Genomic DNA, 21,489 nt, shown 5'->3' with positions numbered 1-21,489 from the left:
GTAGTCCCTTATTTAGCGAGATATAATAGGTAGCATTGCCGTCGCACACCACACAGATATTTTCAGGTTTGCGTGGATTGAAGACAGTAAAAGTAGGAAGATACAATTGCAGTTGTTTTGCCTCTTTTCCTGGTTCAATGGGCTCAGCATGTCCTTGGAAAAAAAAATACCTTGAAGTTCATGTTCTGCTATCTGAGGGCTGGTTTCTAATCCAGAAGCTTGCAAAGAGACTTTAAGCAGTTGATTGCAAGGGGTCGATTGCCTGGAATTTTACATCGTCCCTGAAGGGTAACAAAGCCACCCAATTTTCATTGTTATTACCGATGAATCTGTCCTCCATGATCAGAAGAAAACAGTTGTCTTCTATGGAGTGACCCGGCTTGTCATCGTTCCTTGTTCGCTTCAAGACATCAATGTCGACCCCGTCGTCATCGGCTCTGTGGTTGCAGGATCTCCTAAAGTTATGTGACAATTAGGGCGTGGCGAGCAAACTGATGGTCTTCCATTGTCGAAGATGTGGGTAGGATAGGCCTCCACTCGCTCAAGGCTATCGACGTCATCCAGACACACATCGCCAATAATCACCTATCCAAGGTCCATAAACTGTGCCTTCCAGACATATAAAACTTCCACACAATCGACCCCTTGCAATCGACCACTTAAAGTCCCTTTGCAAGCTTCGGGTTAAGATACCAACCCTAAAACAGCAGTACAGGGATTTCATGGCTAAACTCTTTTCCGAAGGACATGCTTATCTTCTTGAAACAACAATGGTATCTTCCTCATTTTGCTGTATTCCATACACGCAACCCTGACAATATTTGTGTGGTGTTTGATGGCAGTGCTTCCTATCATGATATTTTGCTAAATATGGTACTACTTCCTTGTCTAGACCTCGTCAATAGTCTCTTCAGGGTATTGGTATGCTTCAGACAGGAACCCATCGCCATCTTGGCCAACGTCGGGTAAATATTCCATTGTTTCTATGTACATGAGGATCACCGAGACTTTGTGATTTATTTGGTTTAAGAACGACCCCAAAGTGGACCTCTCCGAATTTCGTATAACGGTTTGGGAACAGTCCCAGTCCCGCCATTGCTGCCTATGGACGTGTGGTTGAGACATTGCCCAGCGCAAGCAGTCAGGTTCAAAAATTGTGAATCCACATATTTTACTGCAAACCCCAAATCTCCCTACGAGCCATAAGTGAGGTCGTGCTGCTTATACCAGCGGAGGAAGAGTGAATTCCTTCATTGTGTTCTATTGATTGTGAATTTCATGTTCTCATGTTATTTTCCACCGTGTCCCTATCCGTTAGCCTTCGTCTGGTCCATGATTTTATTGACTGTACATGACATACCGACTGTGTAGTCCGTTTATTTCATTTTTTTTATGAATGTTCAACATTTTTGATTATGTTCAACAATTTGACAATGTTTTGATCCAAAGTAGCTACCCTGGTTCTCTTTTCATATCATTCTCTTTGCTCAATAAACTGATGTAGAGTTGGTGTCAAAGCCACCCAATGCTCGCCCGTTTATACATTTATCGTTTTTAAAAGACTAGTCTAATAATATTTTTTTATAAAGCATTGCAGTGAAGTCTGATCCAAATAATTTTAAAGCAATATATGTATTTGTATATTGTAATCAGTAAAAAAAAATAGTGTGGTAGATAAAAACATGAGAAAGGAAATAACTTGCACCAAAAACTTTAACATTTTCACTCTGACACTCACGCTCACGCCGGGGGTATCGCTAGAGCTCTCTGTTCTTCGAACAGGCGAGCTAAAAAGTAATATGTAGTGTTTTGACTTCATAAATATTGAGTCTCTGAAAAAGGTGCACCAACAAAATTTATTTCATTTGTACTTCATTGCATCCCTAGTACACATATTAAATGAATGGCAAGCTTCTAAATAACTTGCACCAAAAACTTTAACATTTTCACGCTCACGCTCACGCCGGGGGTATCGCTATCGCTCTCTATTCTTCGAACAGGCGAGCTAAAAACTAGTCGAGGAGTGTGATGTTACTAAGTTTGAATGCAAAATGTATTTTCATGTTTTGCTTCATGCATATTTATGCTCCAGCCACGTCTTGCCTCATGCATAATCATGGTTTGCCTCGTGCATATTGATGCTCCACCCATGTGTGTCGTCGTCTCCGCAGCTGGAGGACGAGTCGACTCTTCCCCGGTCTGGAGTGATGTATGGTTCTGTGGAGAAGGAACGTTTTTTTTGTTTGTTTTTCTTTTACTGACACATTTGTGTTTTTTTATATAAAGTAGTGATTTGAAACTCTGCAAGTGTTGGTTAAACTGCCTGGAGCATTATTGTACAGTAATCTGGACACGTCAGCTGTTCCGCAATACCAGCTCCATCACCATAATAAACATGAGTGGGCTGAAAGAGCTTCCCTGCCTCAAACCGATGTTCATGCTGAACTCCTCCGACATCCAAAGACCAACCAAAACTGTTACCTTTGTGCCCTTGTACATCCCTTCTGCCAACCTAACTTCTGCGTCCGGCATTCCCATCCATCTCAGTGTTGCTATCACCGTCTCTCTCGGGACAGTGTCGTAGGCCTTCTCCAGGTCCACATATCCCAAGTGCCGTCTCACCTTGCACCTCCAACTTCTTCTCCACCAGCTGTCTCAACGTTAACATCCAATTCATTGTCCCCCTACTCTTTCTGAACCCCTGTTGCTCTTCACTGATCTCCATTTACACACAATTCCGTATCCTGTTTGTGGTTGAAACATTGCACTTCTGAGCCTTGGTTGAAATATTGGACCTTTGAGCCTTTGTCGTCAGTTCATATCTCAAGTTGTTTGTGCTCCTTTGATTCTGACCATTTTGTGATCCCTGCATTATTTCAGTGACGTATCCTATTTGTGGCCATTTCGTATGTCGGAGTTTTATCCCCTATTTTTTGTAGTGGAGGCTTTCAAAACTGTTTGCTGATATGATTCTACAATGGATTTGAATCGCTGAAGTGGTTTACTTACTGCTGATGCCATTGTCCCTTGCAGTTGCTGAGTAAGCGACGGCAGCTTTGTGAGAGCCTTGATGTAGATACCTTTGTGTGGACTAATCACAGAGTCATTCGTTGGATGAAGAGCATAGATCTCCAGGTAATCAAACTGGTTTACTAAACTGATGTGTGATTTCTTTGAGATGTCAGATGTTTGTTTTGGGGTTATCCTTCAACATTGACCCAAGCTAAATTGCCACTGAACTAAAGACTTTCAACTGATCATCTTCTGGATCACAATCTCTGCCAAAACTTTTAGCCCAGCAGATATGTGAAAGCATTGGGACTTTGGTGATTCAAGCATCAAATTTGGCACACAGCTCGGACATGTCCAAGGGAGGATTCTTTTTGTGTGTGAGGGAAATGGCCGCCACATTTCAAAATGACTGCACTTCCATTCTTACTTTTACTGTAATTTCGTAGATTACATAAAGATGAGGCATAAAAACTTGATTTTGTTGCATTTTCCACTTTATTGATACTCATACTGCTGAATAAAGACAACACATGAAATAATGCTAATCAGAGCTTGTCAAGAACAAAATGCAGGCGAGTAAGTGATCACTCTCCAAAACTTTCTCCTTGGCGAGCAGAGGCAAGTAATTAAATGTCAGAGGAAGTAACTCCTTATAAGCAATAAGACAAAAAGTTGTTTGTTATGATAAATTCACAGGAGTTTATTTGTGAAATTACAACCAAAGCAATCATGAACACAGGAGTATATGACACTTTTTTTTTAATTTGTATACACTGTTGATTCTCGTATCTCGACTTTGGAGACAGAAATTAAACAAATCAACATAGAACACTTGAAATAATGTATGTACACAAATTGACAATTTAAGGCTATGGGTTGAGAATGGAGGGACCAGAAGAATGGAGAGGCAGTCCTTCGTGTCTCGGATGGACTGCTCAAATAACTTGCAGGCTCGGAAGGCAAAGGGGAGGTAAGCCCTTCAGGTCTTCACGACAACTAGTCACCACATCTCAAATCATCCCCAATCCAAAATCATGATATTTTATACCCTCGTTAACCCCCACCACTCCCACTCCAAGCTGCCCTCCTTCCAAATGTCCAGTTTTTCCTCTTGAAAGTTTCCTTCTGTGTCCATCTTGTCCACCCCATGCAGTGTTTCCTGCTCCCCGTTCCTCCCCACACCAATTTTTTTGTCCAAGTCCTTCAACTCTGCTGTTGGAGTTCAACTACCCCCTCTAACCCCCCCTCCCCCCATTCCATTGTTCCTGTTGTTCTGTTTACTGATGCATTCAGTGTTCTCGCTCTTCCATGAGCCTTGACTCTGTACAAAAAATAAGAGAATCTGGAAGAATAACTCGAGACCAAAATGTTTATTCAAAGTGTGCAGAAGAACAGCAATTTTTACAGCAATTTTTGCTAATTTTTGAACTCTTTCCCTTATGCTTCAGTCACATTTGGCTCAGCAGCCGTAGGGTCTAAAAAATCTACAGCCACTAGCAATTATAGGGTGGCCGCAGTAATTCCACAGTCACACAATGTAGCAGTCACACATGTTTTTATTTTTCGGGGAGCCGCATGGGATATTTAGAAATTGTGGAGACCGAAAACGAGGGGGTGCCATACGCTCTTTGATTTGATGTCGCACGGTGACCTTAGGGCGTCCCTGCAACGGCCATAGAATTTTCAAGGCATACGCAAGGTAGCCTCAAGGTGCCCGCAAGGCGACCGCAGGGGGGCCCTAAGGCGAACGTAGAAATAGTGCGGCCGCCGTAATTTTTTGGGGGTTGGCAAAATTCATTCTTCATTGATAAGAGCTTACGGAAAACGCACGAATAACGCAAGCCCACCATACGCCCTATGTATGGGCGACGTGGAACACATCTACGTCATGGCTACGGCTTGTCGAATTGCTACGGCCAACCTAGAAATGAAAAAAAGTTATAACTCCGCGCTTTAATTCCACGGAGACCCCTATGGCCTGTAAAAGATAGTCACCCTGAGGCCACCTCAGAAACTCTGCGGCCACCGCACGTTTCTGTCAATTCAGGGGAGGTACGGCCGCCGTATCCTAGCCGTAGAGCAAATGTGACTCATGCTTTACCAATAACGTGAACTTACTAGATATTGCATTTCTAATGACTTAATCGTATTCATCACACCTGTACAAGCATTCCAAGCCATATTGGGTCCCAGTCCACCAGTTTGTGAAATGATGAAAAGTATGCACCATGATCTTAGTCACAGCAAAACTAGTTGGTAGCCATCTTGGAAAATGGCTGTGACCTGCTGTTATTGGGGAAATCGGTAATGGCCCTAGAGCTGAAACGTTTCCTTTAAGCATGCTCTGCAAGTGTGCCAAATTAACTGCTTGTCGTGAAAATCACAAAACACCCAAAAATTTGTCACATCTCCTGGGTTATTTCCACTCGGCACCTTCCAAAACTGAGCAAATGACCAACACTTTGAGTTCAACTGTTAAATCAAAGCCGGCTTTAACCAGATGATTTATAAATAAATAAATAAATAAATACACGAAATATGGTGGATTATTTTGAGATGATGTGGAACCATCTTCAATGACAAATTTTACAAATTCAATTTTAAAGTCTGTCAGTTGCCAAAGAAGATGAATCGGTGTTTGTGAAAGCCGTGAAGGATATTTTGTAATTTAATGCGTGTAATTCAGACAAAACTTTGGAAAGGGGAGGGATACGAGGAAAATTAACAACTTGTTGATTACAAGGAAACAAGGAGTAATTCAGAAACCGGCAACAATGGCTCAGAGAGGCATAGAATAGTTGGGTGTTCTTGCAATTTAATTGGCACGTGTGGAAGAGAATGTGGATGTGCACGAGGGTAGTGATCAGTACATTTGAGAGACTGAAGTGAGGAGGACATGACAACAAGCACATGGAGACCATTCCACAATTGGGAGAATAATAAGATGAAAGGATGCATGTGAATAATTAACCAGCCTGGACTTTAGACTGGTGTGAACAGGTGAGGGTTTCTTGAAGAACTTGTGTGATCTGGGTGGTTTGGGGAAGGCACCAGCCAGCGGAAGAGTGATGGTCCTTGGAAATCTTCCTCCTTTCTTGTGAATGCATTCTAATAGTCTCGATTACCTCAAGTTGCTGAACAGTATATTTTATACAAGCAAACAACTGGCCTTGCTCCTCCTGCCCTCTCGAATGATGTTAACGGTTTCCATAATTACGGAGGCTGTGTTCAATTAACTACGACCAGTGTGGCCACGTCTCCTGCCACAGATGACGCGTTGATCTCATTTGTCCCTTTTGAAATCATTTGCACCATTTGTACTAATTTTTCTGCAACATACAGTTTGCACCATATTGTGCAGTCTTTCTCTGAAGAATGTCCCATGGTTTGACACCTTCACGAAACAATATCCTGGTGATTCCCTGATACCCGATAATGATGCTCTCTTGTAGAGGGGAAACTGTCATTCGATCAAGTGCCATACACTAGGAAGTCATCCACTAAGTGGTAAACAAATGACTCACACTTGCCTCTGCAATATTGTTCAAAATACATTACACATGCACTATATTTGTAACAGTGCAGTCTTGTTGCTGTTTTCCTGCCTATAACCTCCATATGTCTTTCTATCTCCGTCACGCTATCTCCCCCGAAATGGTTGTGCAGAAATTCACCAAACTTCGTAGTTATGATCAACACGTGGTGAGAAGGTGCAAGAGTTGTATAATTTTGGCCCCACCCCCTGGGTCAGAGTTAAAAGGTCAAATACCAAAAAAATGCAATTGCAGGCACATCTTTAAATGAAACTTTGTATATGTAATCAACATTGGGGGACGCATGAAACGTGTAATGATTTTGGGGGATTTGATCCCCGATTCATGCCGGAGGAGATGGGGATTTAAGGTCATGGGTCAAAATGGGGAAAATTATGTATTTCAAGATTTGGGTCAATCCTGGTGGAACTTTAGGGTCATTCCGTGCCAACTCACCTAAATTTCAAAAACCTCCCCAGGTCACCTCCTCAGATTTTGCTGGAAAAATTCTTAAATGTAGATCTATATGGCTCTACCTACCATGCAAAAGATTAGCTTTCAATTCCTCATTGTTTAAAAAATATCTATCTCTGGAGACCTTTGTAATCTGGCCCTAAAAATGCCAAATGTGAAAAACGCATTTTTTTTTCAACTTCAGGGGCTTATAATTTTATAATGGACTCCTCTAGAAAGTTAATATTGCAAATATTTACTAATTGCCATCCAACGTTTTCAATTATGGCATCAGAGAGCCTCTGGGATGCATATTTCTCACTCTATAGGAAGCTAAAAATGGCTTTTGGGCCAAAATGAGCTAAAATAAGGTGAAGCTATAGGAGCCCTCCTGAAAACATGGAACAACTTAGAATTTTTTCCTCATAATACAGTGATTATAGGGTCATTATCTATCCATAGATACATTTTTGTTGGGATAATACAGTTAGGTGATGAATTATAAAAGTTTTACCATAAGCCCTTGTCTCCGAGGGCTCTAAAATGGACCAATTTTGTCACCTGGTTTGACCATGTGGCTGCGGGTTGAGGATCTTAATTTTTTTTCTAAAGATTGCCGCATATAAGATGTGTCTACTGACCGAATAATTTTATCGAACGTCCATGGCTTCATTGTAAAATAAATTTTTATTTACATGCACGTTTTTTTTTAATAATTATTCACTTTTTTTCATATTCATGAGCTTATAAATCTGAAACTGAACACTCTAGCAAAGTGATACTGCAGATATTCATAAACTGGCATATGAAATTTAAGGATCTGTTATCAGAATGCCTTATAAATGCATATGTTTCTATCTGTCGGAAGTTGAAAATGCCACTTTGACCAAAAATGGTGAATATGCAGGGGGAATTAACTGAGGTTATGTAACAACTTAGATTATTCTTCTCATAAATTCATAATTATAAGTACATTTTTTTTATTCAAAAATAAATTCTTGTAATGATAATCCAAATATATGCTTGGGTTTTGATTTAAAAAAAAAACATGTCCTCCAGTTCTCTATTTGAATTCATTAGTTATGACATACACCATGAGATGGAGTAATGGTCTGTCACAACACTAGGAGTAGCACAGTCAACCTGTCTGTCTGTTTGTCTGTTTGGAGAACAAAGGAGAGGAAGAAACAAAGGAAATGCATGCAGAAAAACCTGGGCCCAGCAGCACAAGTTTGACAAGTAGATGCACTGTTGGAACCAAATTAGACCAGGAGTATCACAAGACCTATTATACAAGGAAGGTTGGGCTAAAACAAGTTACTGCTTTGGAGAAGAGGTCACAAGAATTTATTTCATGGAGATCAGGAATTACTTTCAGTTCAGAAGACAGTATTTGCCTTCATCATGATCAAATTCTTCTTTGTGACATCACAAGAAATCCAACAAAATGCAATGGAGTATGACCTTGAGAAGCGCTTCAGAGCAGCAACAACCATTGCTGGTACACGGTCACACCATGGTTTCCTGCCAATCTCCTCAACACGTCTGGAGATGAGAAGGGTTTCTTCTGATGCTGTATCATGAACAGTATGCACACAGGACCGGAAACCACACAAGCTCATCTGTCCCAGTTATTAGTCCCAACCCTAACTGAACTGGATGTATACCAGGCTGGGAAATATATTGCTTGTGTTTATGACAGAAAATGGTACATTGGGAACATTGTCACAAGAAATGATGATGAAAATGATGCGTTTGTGAACTGCATGAAGCAAGGAAGGGGTAACACATTCTCATGGCCTCCAGAAAAAAAGAAAGATCAATGCTGGCTGCCATTACTCGACATTCTTTGTGTGGTTGAGGCCCCTGACATAAAATCTGGTGGACGTCAGTACCAACTGTCACAGCATGACTTTAAGCATGTTCAAGACCTGTTTTCGAAGATGTAAAATTCTGTGCCTCTGAGTGCTAGATAATCATGATAATATATGACCGTTTTTACAGCCATTTTTCCCTGCTGTGCAGGGGTTTGGCTTTTTTCTTGAGGCAATGTTTTTTTATGGCCGGATGCCCTTCCTGACGCCAACCCTGGTCGCCTCTTACGACACACAGGGATATGGTATACCTATTCTAACCGGGGCATACACCGGGACCAGTACACTGGCACTCATTTGGCCGACCTCGGAAGGATGACAGGCTGAGTCAACCCCCTGGTGTTAAGTCAGTGGCCCAACGGGGTTTGAACTCAGGACCTTTTGGATCCCAAGCCGCTGCCCTAACCACTGCGCCAACACCAGGCTCCAGATAATCATGATAATGAATATCATAAAAGATGAAAGGTCATTAAAGAGTTTTCTAAGGTATAAAAATTACTAATATTCATTGTCTCTGTATATCTGTAAATAAAAAAGCTGCTATTCAGGTAATCAAATTTGTTCCAATTTATAATTTGCGATCACTTACGAAAGTAACCATTAGCATGTATTTATGAATAAATAACATCCTTGTCACTAATGTCTAATAAGAAGCATAATTTAGCCTCATGCGCACCCCTGCAAGTTCACCTTGTTTTGTACCAAGTGGGCCAAATTGCCATATTTGGCTTCCTAAAACTAGGAGTATGTGCTTTCTAGAGACATTCTGATGCCACAATCTGACATTTTGAATACCATTTTATAAAATTCTGCAGTAACTCTTTCCTGGATAGTTCCATTTAAGATTTATAAACTTCTGAATATGAAAAAGTGAATTATTAAAAAAACGTGCATGTAAATAAAAATTTATTTTAATATGAAGCCATGGGCGTTAGATAAAATTATTCGGTCAGTAGACACATTCTATATGAGGCAATCTTTAGAAGAAAAAAAAATGAAGATCCTAAACCCCTAGCCACATGGTCAAACCAGGGAACAAAATTGGTCAAGTTTAGAGTCCTCGGAGGCAAGGGCTTAAGTTAAAACTTTTATAATTCATCACCGAACTGTATTATCCCAGCAAAAATGTATCTATTGATAGATAATGACCCTATAATCATTGTGTTATGGGCAAAAAATTCTAAGTTGTTCCATATTTTCAGGAGGGCTCCTATAGTTTCACCTTATTTTAGCTCGTTTTGGCCAAAAAGCCAATTTTAGCTTCCTACAGAGTGAGCAATATGCATCCCAGAAGCTATCTGATGCCATAAATGAAAAAAATTGGATGCCAATTAGTAAATATTTGCAATATTAGCTTTCTCGAGGAGTCCATTATAAAAGTATAAGCCACTGAAGTAGGAAAAAAATGCGTTTTTCACATTTGGAATTTTTAGGGCCAAATTTCAAAGGTCTCTAGAGATCGATATTTTTTAAACTATGAGGAATTGAAAGCTAATCTTTTGCATGATGGGTAGAGCCATATAGATCTACATTTAAGATTTTTTTCCAGCAAAATCTGAGGAGGTGACCTGGGGACCCTTAGGTGAGTTGGCACGGAATGACCCTTTAGGCAATCTTTCAACTTTGCTTTCGGTGGGAAGCATGGGGATTTGCGGTGCGTGCCATTGACTTTGCTGTAGTTATGTTTTTTTTCCAGACCTCATAGTTAAGTGTCTGGTCATAACCTGGTAAATCACCATGCAGTACGTGCATTGACACTGATGTAGTCACTGAAAAATGTACCACGTATGATGAGCACCTACAACGAGCATGCCTTTTGATTTTGGCAACCTTTGATTATTGCATTTATCGAATTGTTGAGTACAGTTAACCGTCAGGCCCAAATAACTTTTTAGACTTTTGTTGATGTAATGAGCAGAAAAGAGATTGAAAACAATCACTTGTTGTGCTTACTGCTGGTGATTACAACCAGCAATTTGCAGACAACCTCATGAATAGTGGTGTGCATGGTGCGCTGCTCGTGCTGGAACCATCATTCAATGCTGACAGCCTTGCAACGACGCTGAGGTTGCCACAGCAAAACAGCTCTCTTCGCAAACGTCTGACAACAGAGTTGGCCTGCATTATGATGCCGACCACGTAAGTCGATTTACATTTTGCCGTTTCAACAACCCAGAGTGGGGTGCTTATGCTCAATAGATCCCCATGTAAAAGCTTCATTCACTGTGAAGAGCTTGGTGCGGCCAAGGAATGCCTTAGCTCTACGGAGAATTTACAGAGTGATGAGATGCTAGTTTGGTGATGTGAATCCTCCATGAAAGATTATGGCAGATAGTGATGACAAGGAGTTCCAATGGCTGGCCAGAGAAATTGATTGGATATTTGGAGCAATACCTCGGATCTGCACTATTTGGAACTTTTTCATCATATTCGGTTCATTACTTTTAAAAGGTCTTACTGCAGTCAACCACATGTTCTTTTCCATAAACTTGCATAAAGCAATCCTGTACTAGATTGAGGAAATCCTCATCTGCTCTCCCCAATCCCTGTTCCTGCACCAAATATATCCCTGTCAAGTTAAAAATCACCCATCATCGATTCTCTTCCCGGACCACTTCTCCTAATCCTCCACCTTAATTCCTTCCTTCATATTGCCCCTGTCTCTGTCTTTTACGTGATTTGCTACACCTCCGATTTTATCTTTCCTATCACACCTAACTTGTAGATTTTGTCGCCTTCTCATCCTGTCCTACAATTACTCTCATAAAACCATGTCTCACTGCAACTATATTGTATTCTTCGCTCTTTGCTTTCTCCAGCTCCTCAATCTTATTATTTAAATTCCTAGTGTTTAGATCGAATATATTTGTTTTTTTTACTTTTTCCATTCTGTAATTTTTTTTTTCCTGCTTGCTCTTACCAATCATGTTAGTAGTTGCAGTTCCTCCCTTTAGCCTCTCCACACTCCTCCAGCTGAAAAAGGAAACCCCAGCTTCCTCCTCAATTCCCATAGCGAACCCTGCTGTTGCTTGGCAATGGCTCTGGATGTCATCCACACAACAATGAAAATTGCCATTGAAACTCAATAAGAAGTTTACCAAGTGGTTGCAGATAAATAGCGAACAAAAGTGGACGAAGAACAGGTCCCCTGAGGAACATCGACAGATAGATGAATTGGTTAGATAAATAACTAGCAACATTTACAATGAATTTATGAAGATAAGATTTAAACCATTCAAGAACAGGTCTGGTAATACAAAACAAGAATGAAGATCAAGTAAACAAGTGGCCATCTCTCTCCACGACTGGTCTCCCATATCTACTGCCCCTAATATTTACTCGGCTTGGGAATTCTTCCACAGAAACTCCACACACACACACACACACACACACACACACACACACACACACACACACACACACACACACACACACTAATCCCATCTCATCTTCAGTTAACCCTTCATCCCGTCCATGGTACACTGAATCCTGGGGTGAGGAAGTTGCTTTGAAACCACTTGACTTCGGCTGGTTTGCCTCCAAGAAAGAGAAGGCAACCTCAGATCATTCCACAAAGCCCGCAACAAGTGTGTACACGACCGGTCTAAAGTTTTAGAACACCCCCATTTTTCCAGTTTTTACTGAAATTTAAGCAGTTCAAGTCCAGGGAATAACCTGATATGGTACAAAGCTCAGTGGTAAACTGCCAGAGGTTAAAAAAAGTATAGGTTACCAAAAACTGAACAATAATGTAAATTTCAGAGTTGTTAAAAAGGCCCTTTTTAGGGAACAAGTAATGGGTTAGCAACTGCAGCTGTTCTGCAGCAATGGAAGTAAATTAAGCCTTGAAAGTTGATGCAAACAATTCCAACAGGTGTCCCAACTTTTGTTGATTAGTTACAAACTCTCTGTCTGTATAAAAGCAGTGTTGGAACAGACTGTGTTGCTACACCCTCTGAAGCATTATTTGGACAATATTGCACTGCAGGAAGTAGTATATTGCTCTCATAATGGTGAGAAAAAGACAATGAACAAAGGAAGACAGACAGACCATTATAACCCTTCATTGTGTAGGTCTTTCCTTTGGAGAAATTACAAAGAAGCCAAGGTGTCGGTGAGTACAGTTTCCTACACCATCAAAAGGCACTTGCAAAATGGAGGACACTCTGACAGGAAGAGGTGTGGCAAACCCAAAGCCACAACACAATCAGAAGACAAGTTTCTGAGAGTCAACAGCTTGCGTGATAGGCAGCTCACAGGACAGCAGCTTCAAGCACAGCTTAACACTGGTCGAAGTATGGAAGTCTCAGTTTTAACTGTGAAGAGAAGACTTCGAGCTGCAAGTTTGACAGGTCAAGTGGCAGTAAGAAAGCCATTGCTAAGATGGCAAAACATTTAAAATAGGTTTGCCTGGGCCATGAAGCACCGTCAGTGGACGACTGAAAAGTGGAAGGTCTTATGGACCGATGAATCAAAATTTGAAATCTTTGGTTCATCACGCAGGGTTTTTGTACGCCGTTGAGAAGGTGAAAGGATGGTTCCTCAGTGTGTGACACCAACTGTCAAACATGGAGGAGGAAGCGTGATGATCTGGGGCTCTTTTGCTGGATCCAGAGTCAGCGATTTGCACAGAGTGACTGGCACCCTGAACCAAAAGGGCTTCCACAACGTTTTCCAGTGCCATGCATTACCCTCTGGTCTATGCCTAGTTGGTCAGGGGTTCATCCTACAGCAAGATAATGACCCAAAACATACCTCCAGGCTATGTCAGAACTAGCTTAGAAGAAAAGAACAAGCCAGTAGTCTTCAAATCATGGACTGACCATCACAGTCTCCAGACTTAAACCCAGTCGAGCTGGTTTGGGATGAACTGGACAGAAGGGTGAAAGCAAAGCAACCTACAAGTGCAACACATTTGTGGAACTTCTGCAACAGTGTTGGGAAGAACTTTCCGAACAATATTTGATTTCCATTGCAGAAAGAATGCCACATATATGTCCGGCTGTTATATCTGCAAAAGGTGGCTCCTTTGATAAGTCAAACATTTAGATTAAATTTTGTTCTGTAAGTACAATAATTTCAGAGTACATTGAAACATTAAACTTCTTAAATTTCAGTAAAAAATGGGAGTGTTCTAAAACTTTCGACCGGTAGTGTACATCCACTCTCAGGAGAGCCAGAAAATAACATCTGTCAAACCGCAAGAATCAACTTTCAAACGTGTCTTCCCTTCTAAGACCTATGGTGCCGAGTTAAATCTGTCTCCATCGTATGCTCCCCCTCCATCCCTTCCCTCTCTTCAAATGGCACCACAGCTGACTCCACTCATGAAAAGGCCGAATGCCTCAATTCTGTGTTTGCTTCCAAATATTGTGTTCCCAAGCCCCAACTGTATGTACCCAACCAACCCAGTTGCACCCAACTGCTCCTATGCTCTGTGTTTTTTGCATCTAAAGTGTATTAAAAAGTTGACCACTTGGCATCCTCCATCATACAAAGTCATTCCTTGGCACACCTGAACTCCTATCCACCGACAAGGTCTTCATTCGCAGCTTGACGGAGTACTGCACTCCCATCTGGGCTGGCTCCCCTGCCTCACATCTTGCTCAGCTTGAGGTCATGGAAATCAAGTGCCGAGGTCTGTCTTCTAGGTCTGCCGAGCTTGAGGTCTGTCTTCTTCCGCCACGTGATTGGTAGGACCTCCGCATTGTAACATCACAACTGTGTCCTAATGTTGTATCCCAAGATTACTGGAATTTCCCACAATGAAGCTGAGTCTCTGGGCCTATCACTTCGTCATTGCAGACAGTTTGGTGGTCTCTCTGTCTTCTACCGCCTCCTTTCTGTTCTTGCACGCTCTGCTCTTTCTGTGCAGAATATTTTTGCAGAGAAGAATATTTTTGAAGGAATTTAAGTGACCGCCATTTTGAAACACTTCCAGTCACGTGATTGGTGGGACCTCCGCATTGTAACATCACAACTGTGTCCTAATGTTGTATCCCAAGATTACTGGAATCTCCCACAATGAAGCTGAGTCTCTGGGCCTATCGCTTCGTCATTGCAGACAGTTTGGTGGTCTCTCTGTCTTCTACCGCCTCCTTTCTGGACTTGCACCCTCTGCTCTTTCTGTGCTTTATCCTCCCCCTATCCCCCAGGTTTTTGCAGATCACACTTGGTCCACCATCAACACCCTTCTGGTGAAACTACCTAAATCCAGGATCACTGATCACCTCCACTCATTTGTTCCTCTTTTTCCCCACCTATGGAACCAACTTCCACATTCTCTTCAATCTCATTCTCCCCCCCCCCCCAGGTCTTCAAGACAGTTGTTCACCACCATCTCACAACGTCTCCAATCAAAAACCATGATCTTTCCTGCCCTCGTTATTCCCCACCCCACGCCAATCCCTCCTCCTTCTAATTTTCCAGTTTTCCCTCTTGATAGTTTCTTTCTGTATCCATCTTGTCCACCCCATTCATCCTCTCCTGCCCCCCATTCCTCCCCACACCCATTGTTTGTCCAGGTCTGCATCTATCTTGGCCTTCAACTCTGCTGTTGGTGTTTCCCTCTCTCTCCTGTTCATTTTGGCCTGTTACATCTTGATCCAGTCAGTATGCCAGAACAAGCTCGAACATTAGCCTCAACTATGTATACAAAGAAATAGGACCACTGGACCTGGAGCTTATCTGCACCGTCCTTATGTCATAACCCAAATTTGGTAGCATTCTTACTTGTGGGTCTGGAGAAGAATATTTTTGAAGGAATTCACATAATTTTCTCAAAAATTGACTAAGCCATCCATTTATGATACACTTCTGGTCACATGATCGGCATGGCCTCTGCAATTTAGCATCAGGACCCTATTTTAATTCTGTAACCCAAATTTGATAGGATTCTGACTGATGGGTCTGGAGAAGAAGATTTTTGAAGGAATTTACTAATTCCACCATTTTGACTTACTTAAAGTCACATGACTGGAAGGAGCTTTGCAATTCCTGTTTCCAGTCAGGAGCGGAATGTTGCTGCAAAATTTCAGTCAGATAAGCCCAGCGATTTGGCCAGAGAAGTCAAAATAGAAGACGGATGGACGGACGCACGATGACAATACTTTATCTGGAATTCCAATTCCATGTAAGCTAAAAAAAAAAATAAAAAAAAACCTGCTCTGCTGCTCTTGCACATCCTCTTTCTGCTCATTTCAGCCTGTCATTACCCTTGGTCATCTTCAATTTGCTTGGACATCAGCCAACATCACCGCATTACATAACCAAGGTGCAAAAAACCGAACCCCTTAATAACTGATCCATCAGCTTACTTCCAATCATCATCAATGTCATATAATCAATCATTGCATTTGATATGAAATCCTTCCTTTTCTCCATCAGCCTCATCTCAAGTCACCAATTTGGATTCAGACAATGTCACTCCACCTTGGACATGCTGCTTCGACTCTCCCAACAGTAGATGGATGCCTCGATATCAGACATGAGATTAGAGCCATCTCTCCAGACCTATCTCAAGTTTTTTACACAGTCTGGCATCCAGCCATACTCTACAAACCATTCCAGATCAGGAAAAAGTTAAACAAGTCAGAAAAAACATTTTATTGAAAATGACAAAATATGCAGGATGGAATCCCTAAAAAATCAACCAAACAGGTAATTTTGGGAAATATTTGGTGCCAAAATGATTTTAGGGGATAGTTATGGCTTGTTTAAATGGGGATGGAACTGCAGAAGATGCAATGGAGTAATTCATTATTTCTATAACAAGTGAAAGCCTGGTGTTGGCTTAGTGGTTAAGGTGGCTGGCTTAGGACCTTTGGGTCCTGAGTTTGAGCCCCTGTTGTCCATAGAATTAATTCCAGGTGGGGTTGACTCAGCCTGTCATCCTTCCCAGGTCAGCGAAATGAGTACCAGTGTACTGGGGTAATAACCATTCAGAGTAACCTGCGTCGGAGCGGTGACCCATCCAGGACTGTACTCCTTGACAATGAAATTGCCTTGGCAGCCCTATGTGCCTTTATGGCATGAAAAGTGGTTTTATATGATATTATTTTTATAATTAATTGGAGCGAGAACTAAACGATCTTCTTTGTTCAGATGCAGCCCAAGGCTGTGCGATATCATCATTGGGTGAGGGCGTGGCTGTGCCACTGATGCGATGCCCTCTGTCGGTTCAGGCATGAATTTGTAATTTGTTCATGGTGCCAGCGATTGCTCACCTACTCTTCGCGAAACACACCATGCAATCTTCAATTTCCACCAAGGAATGATGGCCGACAGGACACCCGTTTCACATCCATCCGAGGGAATGCACACACATTGATGAATCACCCTACCTGTGAAACACCGGGATGATGATTTATTGCTGGGTCGGGATTCAACCCCAGCCAAGACAGCTGAGAGGTGAGTGTGCATACCTTTGTGCCATCCTGTCAGCCATCCATTCATCCATTGCTGAAGCAGATTCCTTGGCTATTGGACACAATCCTGGACGGGTCGCCACTCCGACACAGTATACCAGCAAGCTGGCACTCAGCACTCATTTTGCCAACCTCGGAAGGATGACATGCCGAGTCAACCCCACCTGGTATTAATTCAACAGCCGAGTGGGGTTTGAACTCAGGATCATACGATCCCAAGCTAACCGCCCTAACTATTAAGCCAACACCAGGCCTATCCTGTCAGCCCCAGAACTAGAAGTAAAAAGATGACTTAAGATGATGGAAGATGATTCAGTAAATAAGTTTTCTTTGAGTTATTGTGAAGAATTGATTGTACTGCTTCTTCACCAAGAGGTGAGAAGTGATCCAAACATAAAGGTATTTTGTGAAGAGGGGAGAGGCATCGGAATAAGAGCACGTTTTGTCAGTGAACGACAAATATTTTAGATCTTATCCTACAAAGTGGTCGCAAATTGCTTAGCTGGTTGAAGAGATGGTGTTAGTGGGGAAAGGAGTGCTCAGTCCTTGTTTGAAAGTTTATCAATAAAAGGGAATAACATCTTGGTGCTGGAAGAGTTGTTTTTAATCATGCCTCAGCATGTGATTGTGAATATGGAAACATTCTACTCACTGGTGAACTGTGCTTTTTCAGATTTTCAAGAGAAAAGGTGAAAGAGAGGGAAGGAAGAGGAGGTTTGCTAAGGCGCGGATCAGACAGTCAGCCTTTCCTGCGGAATATCAATGGTCGAAACTCGGAACGCCGTAGCTTACGAGTAAGTTTACTCTCAGCTGGAAACAATGAAATGGTGAACAATTGCATCTAATTTGTTCATATTTAGAGCAATGCACCGACTCCAACAGTCAATTACAGAAAGTAGGTTGAATAAAATTTGGTTCCTGCTTGTTTTTTTATTTGTTTATTTTGTCGTGTTCAAATGTCGTGGGATTGAGAGCCACGTTGCCGCATCTTTACAAATCGTTCCAGATTGAAGAACTTGTGTAACTATCTATCCAATATGTGTTAGATACCATATTCTATGTTCATCGATGTAGAAATTTTAATGCAAATAGCTCAGACTTAATACTTCATCTATTTTTTTCGTTTTTTTTTCTTTCCCAGGCCTCCTTAGGATTAACTCTTAGTCAAAAGCTGGACCAAGAGACGGGAATCTGATATGGGCTTAAAAACTGTGGAACTCTTTTCTTGGCTACTCAGCACCATGTCTCGGGAGTGCGTTGCCAGATCACCATCAAGCTTCGGTTGTGAACTAACTTTGACTTACAGACTGAATGAATGTATCATATTGTATTTTAGACAGCAGTACGATCGGAGGTGCTTTTGGGAGGACAGGAATGCTTTAAGCTATTTTGACTGAAATGCAGAGAGTAGAGATGCTTATTTATCTGCATAATTACGTGCAGCACATCTCCAGTTGGCCATAACGTGCCCAGCTGGGTGAGAGTTTAACTTCGGCGGTTTTGCTTCAGTTTGCACTAAGCCTCATGCGGAGGTGCATTTTTACCGCAGCTTTTAAAATTGCATAATCGGCCTTTAAATTTCCGAATTGACATTTGATGCGGTTATACTGTACATTTTTTTTGAACTTTGAATCTGCATATTTTAAAAGGAAAAACACCAGCGGCAAAAAAAAACCCACAAAAAAAAAAACACAAACCCCGTGATGCTGCACTCATTTTTTTGCAAAATCCTTGGAGGTGTTTGAAAGTTTCCATGAACATTTCTTTCTGACATTCCTGAAACAAATGACAGAACAGGGTTTTCAAACGAATCTACCCACAAAAATAATCTTCCATGCATATTGTAGTTTATAGGCGTGAACCTCCCAAGAAAACAGATGCTGATTTGTAGTTGCTCAGATTGAAATAAAGACTTAGGGAGAAGCGTTTTAAATAATTTAAAAGGCCGAATTTGTTAAGCTACGAAGCTAGCTGGAAGTTGTGTGCAGAACTGGAATTTTTACATAGGCCTTGCCTTTTTCCTTTCTGGAACTCTGCAGTTGTTGCCAAACCATCTGCTGCTGTGTAGTTTTCTGTACACTGATCAGCGAGATGGCTGTATTGTCTACTTTTGTTGTAATTTGTGCAAAGTGAACGATTTATGCATTTGTAATACCACCACCTGCTTCGTCACACCCACGATTGTCCGCCCCGGTCAAAATGTGTCCATTGTGAGGCATTACTATAGCGCCTGCTATCGCTTTTCTAGTGCATGGAGAAATAACGGGAAAATGCAAGCAAGCAAACTTTTTTGAATGTCCAGCTGTGATTGCCATAATCGTTCATCGCATCGTGTTTCCGTAGGTCTCGATTGCAGGTAATGATGTTGCGACGCTGGTGTTCACCACTGTTAGCAGCTGTTTTCATAAAGCAAGCCATTGAGTAAATGATGCAAGGCAACATTCCAACTTTCCCATTATCTGTCAAACAGGAGTCTCTTGGAGAGACACTCTTACAATCTAAAGAAATTATTGATGCTTCTGTCATCATTGATGGCACTTTGGTGGATTGTAAGTTAAGTCCATGCAGTAAGCTTAATCACTTGTATTAGAGAAGCTTGTGTGGCCAAATGATGGCCTGAGTAATGGATTGTACAAAACCAGAGATTGTGCTTCTTTTTTTTTTCTTTTTCTTTTTTTTTTAAACCTTTTTCTTGCAACAAATTGTTCATGATGTTGCGACAAGGAAGGAAGCCATGCTTGTAATAAAATCGGTGTCGAGTTTTGAGTGGTCATCACAATGTTTTAGTAATACCCCGCTGCATGGTTTTGTCTTACTTTTAACAGTGAAAAGTGAAGGAGTGCTGAAAACAAGATTGGTAACTGCAGCCATTATGACTACGAAGGAAAGGTAGTTACTACTTTAATTGAACCATTACGTGATGTCCTCGTAAATAGATTTGGCTTCTGATGGCCGACTGCAAAATTTTTGCAAAAGGAGCCTCTTGGCAAAAAAAAGGCTGCGGTTTTACTCTTGGACTGAACAATTGATTAAGAAAATAAAAAAAGAAGCATTACACATTTTCCAGCACTTAGAATTATTGCTAAAATGTACAGCAGCGAAACTCACTTGACTGTAAATCCTCCCACCCATTCCCCCCCCCCCCCCGCAAAAAAAATTAAAATATTTAATTTTTATTTCAGTCGTTTTGAATCTTCATTGCACGCATTAATTTTGTGTTATTCTCTCGCATTGGATGGAGTTTCAGAAGAGAAAAAGCAATTTGTATTCTTTCTCTTTAAATTGGTTTGCTGTCTGATGGTTTATAAGAGCAAATATCGTGCACATTAACAAAATGAGTGCATGGAGCACAGTGTTAGGAAAATAGAGCAGATTGCACGACATGGTTTGTGCTTGACCAGATTTGATGCCGTTCATTTGTTGGTTTTTGAAGCTAAACTTTGGTGTAAGTGTCCTGGGATTCTGCTGGTAATGTGGGGTGACCAGTTCCCATCATAACTAACACTAACTGCTCAACGGCGATGACAAGCATTCAGCCATTGGGGGACTTAACACCGCTAACAAAACTCGATGAATGGTGGTTGAGTTATCCGTCATCAGCACACCAGAAATTCATGTAAAGTTCTACGAGTGAAGTTACATTGTTTTTTTGTTTGTTTGTTTGTTTTTGAAGACATTTGTCTTTTGGGGGGGGACCCACGTGTGCATATTTGACATCCTGTCATCCTGCACATCTAATGTACTTGAAATGACTGTTGCTCTTTGGGGTGAAGTCTCCATTATCTCATTTCTGTGTGCTGATCTCAGCATATGATCTATAAATGCACAATTATAACAAATATAAGTCTTTAATAAAACTTTTAAAACACACGATGTTGTTGTTGCTTTTGTCACGGCGTTTGTGGTGTTTAATTCGACACAATGCCCACAAGATCCACGGTGTAGCCAAAATACATGGGGCTGGGGGGAGATTCTCTCCAGTGTGACGATTCAGGCTCGCTGGGTTCCCTCGTTGATTGAATTCTCTGCCCTCCCTTTCTCCCTCTTCCTTCACATATACACCTTCAGTGATCTGATATTCGTGCAATTTTAAATTGCACTTTTTATTATTAACCGAATATTCAGCTGGCAACATTTTCAGTCCTAATGCTATATTTATTTATGTTAACTGTATATTGAATGAATTGTTAT

General features: G+C 41.4%; 1 protein-coding gene across 7 annotated transcripts in view; it reads left to right on the top strand.

The window, feature by feature from the left end:
• Positions 1 to 21,168, top strand: part of LOC147028844 (kazrin-like) — a 245,926-nt gene extending 224,758 nt beyond the window's left edge. For 6 of the 7 annotated variants that reach the window (XM_085879612.1, XM_085879615.1, XM_085879614.1 and 3 more), the window contains 4 exons: positions 3,034 to 3,135; positions 10,845 to 11,011; positions 17,972 to 18,092; positions 18,440 to 21,168. In XM_085879612.1, coding sequence (XP_085735738.1) covers positions 3,034 to 3,135; positions 10,845 to 11,011; positions 17,972 to 18,092; positions 18,440 to 18,493 — 444 coding nt within the window. In that variant the 3' untranslated portion in view covers positions 18,494 to 21,168. The remainder of the gene's footprint in view (positions 1 to 3,033; positions 3,136 to 10,844; positions 11,012 to 17,971; positions 18,093 to 18,439) is intronic. The other variant, XM_085879616.1, reaches the window with a different exon arrangement.
• Positions 21,169 to 21,489: the final 321 nt, after the last annotated feature.

The sequence above is a fragment of the Eptatretus burgeri genome, chromosome 4 (assembly GCF_056783735.1).
Source record: "Eptatretus burgeri isolate ZD-2024b chromosome 4, Ebu_testis_v1, whole genome shotgun sequence".
Classification (NCBI taxonomy): Eukaryota; Metazoa; Chordata; class Myxini; order Myxiniformes; family Myxinidae; genus Eptatretus; species Eptatretus burgeri.
The sequence above is the reverse complement of the archived record's forward strand: the minus strand, read 5'-3'. Positions and strand labels throughout refer to the sequence as shown.